This window comes from Herpailurus yagouaroundi, unplaced genomic scaffold (genome assembly GCF_014898765.1).
Source record: "Herpailurus yagouaroundi ecotype Mexico unplaced genomic scaffold, PumYag 569, whole genome shotgun sequence".
NCBI lineage: Eukaryota > Metazoa > Chordata > Mammalia > Carnivora > Felidae > Herpailurus > Herpailurus yagouaroundi.
In genome coordinates, this window is record NW_024412786.1 from 6,210,910 (window position 1) to 6,226,270 (window position 15,361).

Here is a 15,361-nt window from a genome sequence, read left to right on the forward strand (position 1 = left end):
CCCGACGCGGGGCTTGAACTTGTGAGCCAGGAGATTGTGACCTGAGCTGAAACCCAGAGTCGGATGCTTCACCAAATGAGCCACCCAGGTGCCCCTGCACATTTAAGTTTTTAAAAATAATTGCCAACCGTTACAAACAGAGAGCTCGCTATATTGTTTAAAAACCCGGGTTTCTTTAAAAGACAAGGTTAAACCCCGCCACTGGGAACACCACCGGCTCGGCATTTACCCAGGGAAGCTGCCGGTGGGCCCGCGGGGTGCTTCCTGTCTCAGGCCTGCCCGTCTGCCCTGAGGCCGCAGTCTTGGCCCTGGAGTGCGCAGCCCCTGCCTGCTACCCGGGCCCCTCTGCCCACTGTGACCCTACCGATCAGGGCCTGCTCTTGGATCCCTCTCGGTGCTGTTCAGACTCTCTCCCCGATGTGGCAGTGAGGAGCAGAAACCGCCTGCGGGAAGTCGGGTGGCGGGAGCCCACGTGCCTGGGGCAGACGGGGTTCCTCGGCAGCCCCTGGGCCTCCTGAGGGTTCTGATCTTCGCATTCTGTTCCGCGCACGTGTCCCTGGGGGAGCCGTGCTTAAGTATCAGGCCGTGTATTTCCGTGACTTAGCTTTGCGGGGAAGTGAGGTTTCTGGAAGATGCCTCGTGCGTGTCCTCCTCCTTTGGAGGTGCCACCGGTGCACCTCTGCTGGCTTTAGTTCGTGAAGCAGGGTGACCTTTCGACAGCTCGCCGCGGCGCCTCCGTGGCTCGTCTCGACCTCAGAAGCTTGGTAACGCGCCTGCTTCTGATCTCCTTTGGAGCGCAGGGAAGATTCGATAGCCGTTCGTCTGCTCTGTTTGCTACTCTGGACGTTTCTGTTCCTACACGTACAAGTGACGCCTTCCAGGGTCCCCCCTGCTAGTGACCTTCCGCTGCGGCCGAGGGATCCTTGTTGGGTTTGTTTCGGTTTTGCTCGGGCGACAGAAGCGTTTTCTCAGAGGTCCCCGCACTCGACTGCGTTGCTGCTGCGAAAACGGTGCCGCCCTCGTTTGCAGATTACTCCAAGGGCTTCGGGGGCAAGTTTGGCATCGACAAGGACAAGGTGGATAGAAGCGCCGTGGGCTTCGAGTACCAAGGCAAGACGGAGAAGCACGAATCCCAGAAAGGTGACTCCCGCGGTGTCTGCTCTCGCCAGCCGCCGTTCACGGGCTGAGTGCTGTTGACCAGAACGGAGACGGGAAGCGTGGCCAGCCACCCCTAGAGTAGATGCCCCTCTGTAATTCAGCAGTGAACTTTAAGCTTTTTTTTTTAGAACATTTATTCACTTTTGAGAGACAGAGTGTGAGTGGGGGAGGGGCAGAGACGGGGGGGGGGAGGGGAGACCCAGAATCCGAAGCAGGCTCCGGGCTCCGAGCCGTCAGCCCAGGGCCCAACACGGGGCTCGAACTCATGATCTGCAAGATCGTGACCTGAGCCCAAGTCGGGCGCCCAACTGACCGAGCCTCCCCGGCACCCCTAAACATCGAGCTTTAAAACACAAGTCCCAACACAGCTGTTAAGCAAGAAACTGTATCTTCACACCTGTTTGGCCCCAGGACCCCGTGACTCGAGCAGTCACCTGTAATGGTGGCCACGTGCCACACGTCTGTGTTGCAAACGGTGCGATCGTGGTGGCCCGTGGGTGCTGGTTCAGGCTGTGCGGAGCTTCTTGTTGGGGTCCCGTGTGTGTGCGTTCGCGATACGGACACAACAGATCAGGCTGCTTTCCAGATGTGCCGCGAGGAGGTCCTCCTCGTGAACGCGTCCCAAAGTTTTGCGAAAGGTCTGGGAGGGGACGGAGGGATGTGGCGCGTGGTGGGTGTTTGGCCGCGTGGGAAGCGTGCCCTCCGCTAACACTAGCTTGTGGCCTTTTCTTGTGCACTTAGACTATGTGAAAGGGTTTGGAGGAAAGTTTGGCGTGCAGACGGACAGACAAGACAAATGTGCTCTTGGCTGGGATCACCAGGAGAAATTGCAGCTGCACGAGTCCCAAAAAGGTACGCTGACTTTGCCTGCTCCTGCTTGAGATCATTCCAGAATTTCGTTTCTTTTCATCCACAGTTCCATCCACGTCCCGTATTTCTGCCGTATTTCTGTAGCGTGTTGTTTTATCTTCACTGTTTGGGGTTGCCCTGTGCCTCCCACATTTTGGAAAAGCTCTTTAGCTAATGCAGCGATGAACCCCGCCCCCCCCCCCCCCCCCCCCCCCCCGCTGCCGCCCAGGGCCCGCCCGCGCGTGTGCGTCTGCAGGACCTGGCAGGACCCGTACCATTTTCGGGAATGCTGTTTTCTGCCCGCATATGAACTCCGTTGATAGAGTGTGCTGGGCTTCGGGAGGGGAGACGTTGCCTCTACTCGGAAGTGTGTCCCTGGGCCGTAGGGTGCGGGGTGGGGGTGGGGGACACCTTCGTGGCTGACGCAGACCTGCACCCGCCCTTGAGGCCAGCACTCCGGGAAGCGGGGCCGTGCCGTCCTTTTGTACACCGTGTCTTTCTTCACATGCACAGAGACATGCCCTCGTGTCTGCGGCACGGGTAGGGCCTGGAAGGGAATCTCAGAGCATGGAGTGCCTTTTGTGAATTACTTCAGATGCAGTTCCTAACCTGTTTTCACCTCTTGGCTGAAGCGTTAAGAGTTTCAGTTTGTCCTGTAACCTTGGAGCTGACTTTGGACTCTCTATGAGCCCGGGAGCTGCTCCCGCGCCTGAGCCCGGCAGAGCCCCTGCCTTCTTTAAATGACACGTTTGATTCGTGCACTCGCTCGTACGATTCTAACCGAATTGCGTCCTCTCTCGGTTTTCCCCACTGTTGCGGTGGATTTTCAGATTACAAGGCTGGTTTCGGAGGCACATTTGGTGTTCAGTCCGAGAGGCAGGACTCCTGTGCTGTGGGGTTTGAGTACAAGGAGAGACTGGCCAAGCACGAGTCCCAGCAAGGCATCCTCGCCCCCCCGCCCCCCCCCCCCCCCCCAGCCTTCTGGTGCAGCCGCTTCTAGCACAGACTTCAGGGGCTCAGCCTTCCGAGCTCCCCGCCATCCCTCATCAGGGGCACGGGGGTGTTTGAAACCCACTTTTATGCTGGAGGGATTCTAACTTGCACCCCTCCTTCCTCCACTCACCCATTCCCCCTCTATCCTTCAGACTTCGGGTTTGGCAAAATGAGGCGGTAGCTCGCAGGTTAATGTCACTCTGACCCCATCATGTGAGTAGTTTCTGGGACGGGCTGTCTCTGGTCTCCCAGCAGCCTTCTACAGGAGCTCATGCTGTGGACTGTGACCACTGGGAGCCATTGAACGCGCTGCCTCGCTGCCTCTGAGACGGGGGGGGGGGGGGGGGTGGGGGTTGCGGCCGGGCCCCACCCCTTGGGCCAGGGGCCGGGTGGCGGCGAGGGGCGTGGGGCAGGCGTGTTCCGTGTGGTCTCTGTGTTTCTTCTGTGGTGGTGTCTTTGGCTGGGGCCGGGATGTTTTTGTGTGTTCTCCGTTTTTGGGGGACACCACCTGTGTCACGTGTGAGTTCTTCACACAGAGCCGACAGTACGTGCCCACAGCTAAAAAGGGACAGGGACTTTCTAGGCGTCGGGAGCCTGAGTGGCAGCTGCCCCTTTTCCTTACTTGATTACAGTCAGGATCTGGACTCAGCCGTTCGGGGTGGGACCCCAGCTGGAGAGCAGTGCGGCCCTGAGTCCCGAGGCAGAGTTCAGGCCTCCGGTGCCAGCGTTAGCAACGTGTGCCGGGGGCGGGCGAGAGGGAAGGCGCACCGCGCGCTTGAGTTGGTCCGGCGCACGGCCTGGGCGTGGCCTTGGCTCCGCGTGGCGTTGATGCCGCGTGGCGGTGTGACCCTCACGGAGGTCTGCGGTGCCGCGACACGAGTGTTCGGCTGCCCGAATTTCCCCGTGGAATTGTTTTTCTTGTAAAAAGCCAGAGGAGCCCGCGTCTGAGCCTCCTTGTGGCGCTCAGAGCAGGACACCGGAAGGAAGGGGCGGGGACGGTCAGCCGTTGCTGGGCGGAAGCCTGTGCTGTTGAAGCGGTGCCCTGCCCGGGCCGCGGTCCCCTCGCTGTCCCTGCCTGCCAGCCCGCACCCCGCACCCCGCACCCTCTGTCCCTCGGGAGAGTGCGGAAAGCACGCACACACGCCTCTCTTCTGCCCGCCCCTCGCCTGCCTGCGTACTGAGTACCGTTGTAGCCACGAAACTCGCCTCGCGAGGCAAGACCCATCGTCTGGCGGTTCTCGTTTCTTTTCGCTCTGGGCGCATTTTCTTGGGTCTTTCCGGATCTGCCTGCACGCGTCTCCTGGCGCTCGACCTGAGAGTAAGTGTCGTGTTGTGCCACATTTCAGACTATTCCAAAGGATTCGGCGGAAAATACGGGGTGCAGAAGGATCGGATGGATAAGGTGAGTGGCCCCGGCCCGGGGTGCGGCGTGCTGGGCCGACGGGGGCGGGAGCTTGCGGAGCCCTTGCCGCGCGCCGCCCCGTGGACCGTCGCTGGTGGGTGCTGGGCCCTGTTCTCAGAGGCACCCACACTCGGAACGCTGCTTCCCGGGTGCTGGGCCCCGCACAGTCGTGCTGTGGGGCAGGGAGCAGCCCGGGCGGGCCCCGAGCTCAGCCGCAGCACTACAAAACGCCAAGGCGTGCGGCTGCGCTGCCCTCGGAACCAGGACCTTCAGACGCTAGGGCAGCCTGAGGACGTGTGGCCGCGTGAATTCCCATCAGTAGCAAACCTAATGGAAATGGAGTCCCTCGGTCACGTGGCTGCGGGGTAGAAGAGCTCACCGGCCACATGGGGGCGCTGGCTGCCGTGTGGGAGCACGCGCATCCAGAACGCTCGCCTCACTGCAGGGGGCCCGCGGGACAGTGTCCAGAGCCAGCACGTTGCTCTCACCGGGACTCTGTCCCCTCTGGTGGCTTCGGAGTCTCAGCCAGTCAGTCCTCACACCCGGGGTGGCTGTGGTCCTGCCACGTCAGCGTGGACTGCCCGGGCTGTGGCTCCAGTGTCCTCAAAGACCGGTCCCGTGCCCGGCCCGTGGTCACAGGTGGCACGGCCGGTCTTCTGGAGTTCCGTCGGACTCACAGCCGACCACACAGACGTCATCACCCAGGGGACTCCACGCATGACCGTGTGTGGCCCTGGGAGCGAGGGGCGGGGCACAGGCTTGGGGAGGTGTGGTGACTGCCCGGGTCCCAGTAGATGCGTACGAGGGGTTGAGAGCCGGGTGGCGATGCGAGGTGGTCCCTGAGTGAGGTGGGTCGCTGGGACTCGGGTCCACGGCGGGAGTGGTGGAGGGGTGCCCAGCAGGCGGGACCAGGAGAGGGGGGTGGATCGGGAGGGCGTCGTGGTCAGTGAGGAGGCAGGGCGCGGTGATGGGGAGGCGGCAGCCCCCGGGGTGGCGGCGGAGACGACCCTGAGCGGCGTGCCGGAGAATCGGCTGACGGGGCAGGCCGTGGTGCAGCGGGACCCACAGGGAACAGTCGGGAGGGCGCTGACGCCCTCCTCCCTCAAGGATGGGGTGGGGGTGGGGGTGGCGTGGGGTGTTCTGGAAAGCGGCATGGCCCGCACCGGCAGTTTGGGAGGGGGTGTCCGGGATGGGGCAGGTCTGGTCACACGGCCAGCAGCCGCGCCTTGCAGACGAGGCAAGGGTGGCTCGGTGACCCCTCTGTGCTGCGGGCACCGGGACCGGGGGGCCGCCGGCCGGGGAGGGGCAGAGCAGGTGGGCCAGGGGCGCGTGCCCCCCTCAGAGGTTTCCGGCGGCCAGGGGAGCTTGGGTTGCCCTGCTCCCCACCTCGGGGCCCCTTTCTCCTCGTTTGTGTGTCAGAAAACCGGCAGCATCCTGAGCCTCAGGCCTGTTTCCCTGACAGGGAAACCGAGGATGGCCCGCACGCTCCGTGAGCCCTTCTGCGCGTCTGGATCCGACAGTCACACTGTCGCTTTGCTGGGACAGAGTTTGTCCTCCAAAATGGACGAGGTGGTGGTGGGGGGGTCTTGTGCCTTGGGAAACGTGGGCGATCAGGCCCAGCGAGGCTCGAACGTGGCCCAGCAGAGACATCGGGGCTCCTGCCGGCTCTCGAGCCCGTCTCAGTGGCCGAGGAGGGGGGTGGGTGAGGGGCTTGGGAGGAGTACACGCTTGGGTTATGATGGCCCGATGCCGGCCGACGCGTAGTTTTGGGGTAGCTTTTTGGCAGGTTTTTTTAGAGCAGTTTTAGCAGACGTGAGAGGACGCTCCAGACGTCTGGCGGACACGCCTGCCCTCACTCGGGCCCACCCTCTCCCCTGACCAGTTATCCGCACCCCTGCCGGGGCGATGCGTTTGTCACAGCCCCGAACCTGTGCTGACGTGTGCCCGTCGCCCAGGCTCGTGCGGCTGAGATCGGGTGCGCTCCTGACGTTGTGCCCCGTGTGGGTCCACGTGGGTGCATGATGACGCATCTCCGCCGGTGCAGGGTCCTGCGGGGTCATCTTCCCGCCCTGACGCCGTACCCCAGCGTGATGCCGGGCGGAGAGGTGGGCGTGGGGCCGGCGGGCTCCTGTGTTGCGGTAGGAGCCCGCACGGGCCGTGGAGGGCGAGGGGGGTGCTCCCCTGAGTGTCCTGCTTCTCTCTTGCTAGAATGCTTCCACCTTCGAGGATGTCACCCAGGGGGCCCCTGCTTATCAGAAGACCATCCCCGTCGAGGCAGGTGAGTTCTGGTGGACGGACCCGGCATCGCATGGGGCTCCCGCAGGGGGCACGGTGCCGGCTGGGAGCGGCTGGGGCAGCGGAGGGCGCCCTGGTTCTGCTCCCTCCAGGGACAGCGTTTCGCCCCCCTCGGGCGGAAGGCCAGCCTGTCCCCGCGGACGCCCGCAGGCTCCCGTCAGCCGTGGTGGCAGCCGTCTGGCGATGGATGGGGTCTGTGTTGGGGGCGCCTCCCGAGGCAGGGCTGGGTTAACCGCCTGTCCGCAAGGGCCCTTCTCATTGCCGGGACTGGGTTCCGGGAGGTTCTCCGGTGCCCGCGTCAGCCGCGGCTGTGCTGTGAGGAGTGTGCCGCCTGCCTGCGCAGAGGCTGACGGAGACCTTCCCGCCTCGTCTGTCCCTTGGCCCCCGCACAGGCTGCACACGCCCCATCCCCGGAGGTGGCCGCTATGAGAAAAGGCCTCCTTAGGCCCTTCCCTCACGTGGGCCAGGCCCTAGAGAGTTTGTTGAGCTGGGGAAACCGTATGGAAAGTGGCAAGTCGAAGATAGGAAGCCGAGTGTCCCCTTTGCTCCCTGGGTCAGTGTTTCTCAGATTCGGTGGCCTCGGGACACTTGCACACTTGTGGGGATCATTGAGGGCCCCCGAGAGCTTTCGTGTGTGGGGGTTGCGTCTCCTGATCTCTACTGTAGTGAGGTTAAACCAAGAATTTAAGGGGGCGCCTGGGTGGCTCGGTGGGTTGGGCGTCCGACTTCAGCTCAGGTCATGATCTCACAGTTCATCGGTTGGAGCCCAGCGTGGGGCTCTGTGCTGACAGCTCGGAGCCCGGAGCCTGCTTCGGATTCTGCGTCTCCCTCTCTCTCGGCTCCTCCCCCGCTCATGCTCTGTCTCTCTCTCTTTCAAAAACAAACAAACGTTAAGAGAAACAAAAATCCGAGAATCTCGGATGTTACGAGTAACGATAAAATATTACGCGTTCACGTAATGATGTTCTCCCTGGAAAAAGTAACTACGTTTTCCAAACCGCGTGGAAGTGTGGCATTGGCATTGGCTTAGCGCAAGGTCTTTATTCTCACGGCTGCTTCCGCCTTCAGTGTCTTGTGGCCAATCACGTTTAGGAAGGCGATTGGACCCCCCAGATGCACAGGTGGAGGCGAGAAGGGCGTGGCGGTAGCTCCTCGGGTCCCTGGACGCCCTTTCACGATAGCGGTCTCAGACGGGCGGGGGTTCCCGCTTGTCTTGGGGGCTAGGTGCCCGCACAGAGTGGCCTGGTTCTGTAGCACGCAGTGGGCGTTTGGAAGATACTAGGCCACTGAGTTCAGCTGATCTTTGAAGTGTGGTGTTTCTTTTCATTGTACAAAACCCCAGCTTACGTTCGTTAATGGAATTCTCCATCTTGTCAGCATCTCCAGGGAAAATTGGGGAAATGTCACGCTCGCAGTAGCGGGTACGAGTTTTCCACAATCGTGACTTTTCTTGAAAGCGTGACTTCGCCGTTGCCCGATAACTGCACACGACAGACTCCGTTCCGTCACTTTAGAGAGAAGTCCGCCACAGGCCAGCCCGCGTGTGCTCAGGCCTCGTCGGTTATTTCAGGCCAGGGAACGTTCCGTGGAGAATCAGATCAGCGTGCGCCTCAGCCGCGCCAGTGGTTTTCCTCGAGACCACAGGGCTTGCGCCTGCGGCCCCTCCCGCCCGTCTCAGGAGGTGGACAGACGTGTTCTCAGGGCTCGAGATTTACAGCACATCAGTGTTTGCTGTTTTATCGAGGGCACCCTTAGGGAGGAAGTGCTGCTGTTCGGAACACGAAACGCTCCAGGCGCGAGGCCTCCGCTGTCCCGTCGTCCTGCACCGCGTGCAGCCGACAGAGTGGCCCGGAGGCGGGCCGCGGGGGGACGCCTCCACCCCCGGTTGGCTCCCGCGGTGCTCCGGTCCAGGGGAGCCGTCGCTGCTCTGACGCCGGCTGTGCCCCTCTCTCCTCCCCCCTGCAGCAAACAGCAGAACCAGCAACATTAGAGCGAACTTTGAAAACCTGGCGAAGGAGAAGGAGCAGGAGGACAGGCGGAAGGCGGAAGCGGAGAGGGCGCAGAGGATGGCCAAGGAGAGACGGGAGCAGGAAGAGGCCCGGAGGCAGCTGCACGTGAGTCCAGCAGGTCCCGGAAGGACCGGGTTTGAGCCCTGACTGCGGGCTGTGCTCTCGGGAGCCCCGGGGCTTCACCCCACACGTCAGGGAGCCCTTGGCTGCCTGGTGCCGGACGGTCCGCGTGCTGCTGACCCGCAAGCCTGCCCGCCGCTGAGCCCTGTCCCGATGTGCCCCTGGCCGTGTCTGTCCCGACCCGTCGCCTCTGGACCTCTCCCCCCGGGGAGAGGGCCGAGGGTGCGAAAGGAGCCCCCCGTGGAGCCGCCGCCCTGCTTTCTGCTTCTTGTGTGACCCTTGCGGCTTTCTGTCCCTGGTCTGTTGCTGTCGCCTGTGTTCTGTGTCCCGCGTGTCGCCAGAGAAGGTGGGGGCGGGGGGCGGACGCGAGCAGGCGGGCGTGGGCTCGTCCCGTCCTCAGCCTTCTCTGCGTTGACCGGACGTCCGTGGCACGTCACCTACTGGCCAGGCAGCCTGTGCGCCATGGCCCCACCGCCCCCCTGTGAACGGGCGCGGAGGAGCTCACCGCCGCTCTCTGGAGGGCTGCTACGCGGAGTCAGAGGGCACGGGAGCGGTGTTTAGTTCCGTGGGCCCTTCCTCCCCAGATCGGTGGTTTGGGCCCCGAGAACCCCCAGCGAGGGGAGACGGGTGGGGGAGAGCGTGAACGTGGACCGGGCACCCGAGGCATGAGCAAGCCCCGAAGGTTGTAGTGCGCGCAGGGTAACGGCGCGTTGGTGTAATTGCTGCTTTTTTTGTTTATTTTTTTACGTTTATGTCTTTACTTCGAGAGGGAGATGGAACACGGGTGGGGGAGGGGGAGAGAGCATCCCAAGCGGGTTCGGCCGGAGGGCTGCGCCCCTGACGTCCCGCCTGTGCTGTGGGCGCAGAGCCCGATGGGGGGCTTGAACTCTCGAACCGCGAGATCGTGACCTGAGCCAAAAATCAAGCATCGGACGCTTAACCGACTGAGCCACCAGGCGCCCGTGTCGCTTTTCTTTCTGCAAGTGATTAACGCCTTCCTCACGTTACGCCTCGAGGCTTTAACCGCCGAGGCCGTCAGCGCCCCTAAGGTTCAGAGGAGCGGGCGGCTGCAGAGGGGCCGCGTCCGCCGTTCTGCCGCGCTCGCGCCTTTGCTTCGAGCCCCCCACCGCCCCTTCTGCCGTGTCATCCCCGCTTCCGGCCTGTGCCCTGTCGTCTGCTCCTCCCCGTGCGCGCCTCCCAGCCCAGCGCCCCTCACCCCGGAGTCCTCGTGGCTGTGGGAGGCTCCCGTTGGCGGGCGGGCCCGTCTTCGCGAATCCACGCGTGCCGGGCCGTCGGGTCTCGGTAGCTCCCAGGAGAAGGGCGTGCGGCCAGGCGCTTTGATGGGCGGAGCCTCGTACGGTGACTCGCACTTGGGCGGCCCGGACACAAGCCCGTCCGGCCTTGGGAGCCTCACCCTTGGGTGGTTCCGAGCAGCCTGTGCGCTTGACGGTGCTGCCGCTGCCTGGCGCTGCTGCCGCTGCCTGGCGCGTGGCCCCGGGGCGCCGGCCGCCCTCTCTCGGTCTCCGTCTCAGCAGTTCGTTCACGACGGCCCCACCGCGCAGGCTGGCAGCCGGCGCTGCCGTCCTGGGGCCGCCACGCCCCACTGTCACGGCCGCGGTGGAGGCAACACGCGTTTGTCCTCTCTCGGCCGTGGAGGCTCCAGGGGGCCATCCGCCCCCTCGCCTTCGCCCGCTTCTAGAGGCGCCCGCCTTCCCTGGCTCGGGGCCCCTTCCAGCCTCCGCTTCCGGGACCGCGTGTCCTCGTCCGCCTCGCACGTGCCTGCCTCCCTCCGTGAAGGAAGGAGCCCTGTCGTTCCATCAGGCCCCGGGGAGCCCGCGGCCATCTCTCGTCTCCTGTCGAACCTCTTACACCCTCGGTCCCTCTGGCCGTGTGAGGTCGCCCCCCCCCACCCCCGCCAGGATCTGGGGGACGTGCCGTCCGCGCCTTCGAGGCGCCGCTATTCTGTTCTCCACTGTCCACCTTCTGGCCCCAGGGATTCCCGTGCGCGTCCTCCACGCAGAGCACGCTCACCCCGTTTTCAGGGCCCCAGAAGCGTCCGTCGTTCCAGCGTGAGCTCAGAGCCGCGACGTTCTTGTCGTTCACCCCTAGATCGGGTGTGTGCGGGGCACAGGGCGGCTGTGCTGCTGCCGGGCTCTCTGCACGGCTGTGCCGACCCTCCTCTGCCCGTGGTGGCGGCAGGAGGGCTGCGCCCCTGACGTCCCGTCTGTGACAATGCCTGACCTTCACGCCCCCTTGTTCTCTCCGTCCCAGGTGCTTGTCTCCGTGCTTAGTCCTCCCCGCACTTGGCTGTAGCGTGCGCTCGGCTGTGGCCTTTCCCTGGGAAGTCCTGCCGTGGAGGCGGCCTGGTGACGACCCTTCCTTGTCTCTCGATTACAGGAGCAAGCCCAAGCCCAAGCCCAGAAGCAAACCCCCCCCGCGTCTCCCACCCCTCAGCCGGCCGAGGAGAGGCCGCCCTCAAGCCCCGTCTATGAGGTTGGTGTTTTCATTCAGTTTGCGAACGAGTCTCTGACTCTCCAAAGACGCCCTTCCCCTGTCGAAGCCACCGTGCGCGGGGAGGGACCCCCACATATTCCATTTGCTGCCTGACCCGAGACGGTGGCCTGGAGAGTAGCCCTCGTGAGCGCTGGGGGGGTGGGGGGCACAGTGCTCAGCCAGTCCGTCGCCTCCCGGTAGATCCCCTGATGCCGTGGATGTGGGTTCTGGTCTTCGTGTCACTTACTCTGTGACCCGCTCTCTCTCCTGGACGCCTGTGTCCCGGCACCCACCTGCCACCCTCCCCGTGACCTGGCTTCGCCGGCCGCCCTCCCCGCTCTCCTTCCCTCAGTCCCCCTTGCACACTGTGTTCCCCAGAGACTGTCCTCGGCCCTTACTCCTCGGTCTCGTCGTTGGTGCCTCGTGACCGCCCACCTGTGCCCCAGAACCCATGTCTCTGAATTACTGGGCTCTCTGCCTCTCAGGGGCACCCCTGGCCCCGGGCCCATGACCACTCCTGGCCGAGCCCTGCATCCTGTCCCCTGCATCCCCGCGGCCACTGCCCAGCTTCCCGTGCCCGCCTTCTCACCAGGAGGTCGTCAGAGGCCACTGGGGTGTGAGGGACAGAACGCAGCTCAGCTCAGCTGCGACTCGAGGGGGTGAGCCGTCTGCGTTGCTCATGAACCCGGGAGAGCGTCAGACGGCGCGTCTGGGTCCCGGGGGTGGCCCAGGGTCACGTGGCCACCGGGGCCCTGTCCAGGCTGCCTCTCCCTCTGCACGGCGGCCGTGCCCCCTGGACTCGTAGGCCCTGCAGCCCTACTTGCGGGCGTGGGGGGCCCGTGATGGGGGGATGTCACTCGGCAGGAAATGGCACGTGGCCCCTTCACGCTGCTTCGCCGCGACTGGAGTCCGAGTGTTCTTTGAACGTCAGCGGGTGCGAGGCCTCCTCGTTCGCGCGTGCACGTGGCCAATCCCGCTAGGACTGAGACAGAGCTGCGTGTCGGGACCCGTTGCCGGCCACAGCAGATGTCTCCTTGACGCTCCCCTCCCCCAGGACGCGGTTTCGTTCAAGGCTGAGCCGCAGCCCACGTACAGCGTGGAGGCCGCCGACTACCGAGAGGCTGGTGGCCAGCAGGGCCTGGCCTACGCCCCGGACGCCGTCTACGAGGCCGCGGAGGCCCCGGGCCACTATCAAGCAGGTATGGGCGCAGGGGCGCCTGCCACGCCCCTCTCTGTCTCTGCTCCTTCGCGCGAACGTCCGTCACCCTGTTGCCTGGCCCCTTCCACCTTCCCCCTGCTTGTGGGGTGTCCACCCCCCTGCCGGGAGGGCACCCGACCTCTCGGGTGTGGTTTCTGGAAGGCCCTGCTGCTCTGGGGCGGCCCGCGGGGCCGAGTGGGAAGCAGGGGCCTCTGCTGCTCTGTCTCCAAAGTGGCAGCTGGTGACAGCCGGGCTCCGGGAGGCCGGAGTGTCTTGAGGTTTTCGGGAACAGCTTCCATACACCCCGAAGAGTTTACAGACGCTTCGGCGGGACGAACGCCGAAATCGGTCTCTTATCTTTAAAGACGAGATTTCGTTCAATACGTTTGGACAGATTTAACCTGAATCCATCATACAGCACACCTCACAATGGAGTCTTACCTTTTCCCCAAGCGTGACTGGGGGCATTTGGGCAGCGCCGTCCCCCCGCGGCTTGCCAGTCGCTTAACCACGACGTGACCTTTCCTGAAAGTACAAATCTTTAAACCTTCAAAAATCATTCTCTGAAAGCCGTCACGGTACCCGTCCGGGTCACCGTGCGCGCCTGGTGGTGTCGGCGTTGGGAAGGGGTGGGTTTGTTCCTCAGAAGCCGGAGTCCTTCCTCCTGAATCTCGCCCGGCACCCCCCACGGCCTCTCCCGCCCGGAAGGCCTCGCGGACAAGAAATTAACGGCGGACGGCTCCGTGGTGCTGCCCTTAACCCTCAGCTCTTGTCTTGGTTTATTTTTAGAGGAGAACACCTACGACGAATACGAAAACGACCTTGGGATCACGGCTGTCGCCCTCTACGACTACCAGGCTGGTGAGATGCCCACGTGCCCATTGGCACTCGTTTCCACAGCCACTCCGCTCTTGGGAGTTTGACTCCGAGAACGTTGTTAACAGCGTTTAAAAGTTTGGGATGATCTCACAGTCACAAAAATGCCCCCTTTCTCTGCATTTCCGCACCTCCCCGAACCTCCCATCACTCGTGGCCGCAGTGTTGTCCCTGCGCCTAGAGACCCCAGTGTGAATTCCCCAAAACCAAGGATGCTGCCCACACTAAAGGCACGGTCCCCCCTCCAAGTGACACAGTCGGCACTGAGATGCCAGGATGCCTGCGGACTAGCCACGTTTTCCCGGCCGTCCGGGCACCTCGTGTCCTGTCGGGGCCGCTTCCCTCCGCTCCGCGTCACCTCACCGCCTCTCCTCCCGGGCTGACCCCCGGCCGGTCTGAGGCCATGCTCCTGTGAGGGGGCGGCCACGGAGAGTTTCCTGCTCCCCTCCTGTGGTTTACGCACGTGCCCACGCGCTTGGGTGCCTGGGTGTGGGTTTTGTGAAATTGGGCGTCTGTAATTTGTACGACCTGGTGGGTTTATCCTGGTGCTGTGCCGCGCGGGCTGCCGTCTGGGCTCCCCGGTGCGCCCCGTGAAAGTCCCCTGTGCGGTGGGAGAGTGGGAGGAGCCTGGCGTCCGGAGCCTGGGCACGCGTGCTGTGCTGCCCGGCCCGGGTGCAGAGGTCCAGGTGTCTGCCCGGCGGGGCCCGTGGCGGGAGACCCTGCGGTTCACCGTCCTTTCTCTGCATCCTCCTCTTTCCTAGCGGGTGACGACGAGATCTCCTTCGACCCCGACGACATCATCACCAACATAGAGATGATCGATGACGGCTGGTGGCGGGGGCTCTGTAAGGGCAGGTACGGGCTCTTCCCGGCCAACTACGTGGAGCTGCGGCAGTAGGCCCGCCGGCCCCGCGCCACGCGTCACTCCCGCCGTCCGTGGGTTTCCGGGGCCGGGAGGGCCGTGGACGTGCCGCTTTTATATTTAATACTTCTGCTGATGCTTTTGGAAATGTTTATGCCACAGAATTTGCTAATATATTGTAATCACGTTCCTTAGGAGGACTTTGGTCATTGATTTTACGCATTCGAGGTATTTTCTTTCTGTTTCTTTTCCTTTTTTTTTTGGCCAAATCGGCACATGGAGCCATTTGGGGGACCGTTAGTTCTCCTGAGGGCGTGGTATTGTCCTCACCCCTCGGCGGCGGCGTTCGGGGCCCCTGACGGACGTGGTCGTGTGGGTGTCGGGTGGGGCTTGTCGTCCCAGGAGGAGGGAGGCCTGACGGGAGGTCAGGACCAAGGGGAGGGTAGAGGGCGGTGGCTGTGTCTCCAGATGGGAGCACCCTGTGCTGGGAGGCCCCCGGGACTTGTTCCCCAGGCCCAGTCCCCCTCCCGCCTCCCTCCCCCCCCGACTGCCGCCACCCGCCAAGCAGTGTCCCCAGTGTGTTACCGGAGGGCCTCCCCTGGCCGCACGCGGCTCTGCATCTGTTGCGTGAGAAAATGGCCACCGTTGCGGGCAGGCAGGTGCCTTCTCTGCCGGAAACCGTCAGAAACGTTCCTCCTGTCGAGGCACCCCTGCGCTTTGTGCCAAAATACCGCATCAGGACGGTAGGATGGGATTGGCGGACTCGGCTGAGAAGTGGAGTGGAGGGGGCCTTCTCCCGGCCAGGATGTCCCCCGCGGGTGCTGCACGGGGGGCCGCTGCCCTCCCGGGGGCCTGGCGGCCGGGTCAGCGCCCGCCGCGGTCACAGTGGTGTCTTCCCAGGTCCGTGGGGGGCGGTCTCCGGAGTTCCAGACGTCGGCGTCCGTTCCCCGGAGTGCATTTCTGCATAGTCCTCGCTTTACCACGGTTAGGTTGGGTTTTATATGCAATTATTGTATCTGAGTTTCTGTAGCACACGTCCTAGGTGTGGTCTTTTTTTTTTTTTAATTAAATATTCAAAATAAACTTTTTTTGATCCACTTGCTTGC

General features: G+C 63.5%; 1 protein-coding gene across 2 annotated transcripts in view; it reads left to right on the forward strand.

Moving 5' to 3' along the window:
* CTTN (cortactin) overlaps positions 1-14,452 on the forward strand; it is a 29,814-nt gene extending 15,362 nt beyond the window's left edge. For both annotated transcript variants that reach the window (XM_040466061.1, XM_040466060.1), the window contains exons 9-17: positions 1,030-1,140; positions 1,900-2,010; positions 4,347-4,402; positions 6,611-6,680; positions 8,663-8,811; positions 11,224-11,319; positions 12,374-12,518; positions 13,307-13,378; positions 14,155-14,452. In XM_040466061.1, the coding sequence (XP_040321995.1) occupies positions 1,030-1,140; positions 1,900-2,010; positions 4,347-4,402; positions 6,611-6,680; positions 8,663-8,811; positions 11,224-11,319; positions 12,374-12,518; positions 13,307-13,378; positions 14,155-14,291 (947 nt within the window). In that variant the 3' untranslated portion in view covers positions 14,292-14,452. The remainder of the gene's footprint in view (positions 1-1,029; positions 1,141-1,899; positions 2,011-4,346; positions 4,403-6,610; positions 6,681-8,662; positions 8,812-11,223; positions 11,320-12,373; positions 12,519-13,306; positions 13,379-14,154) is intronic.
* The last annotated feature ends 909 nt before the right edge of the window (positions 14,453-15,361 follow it).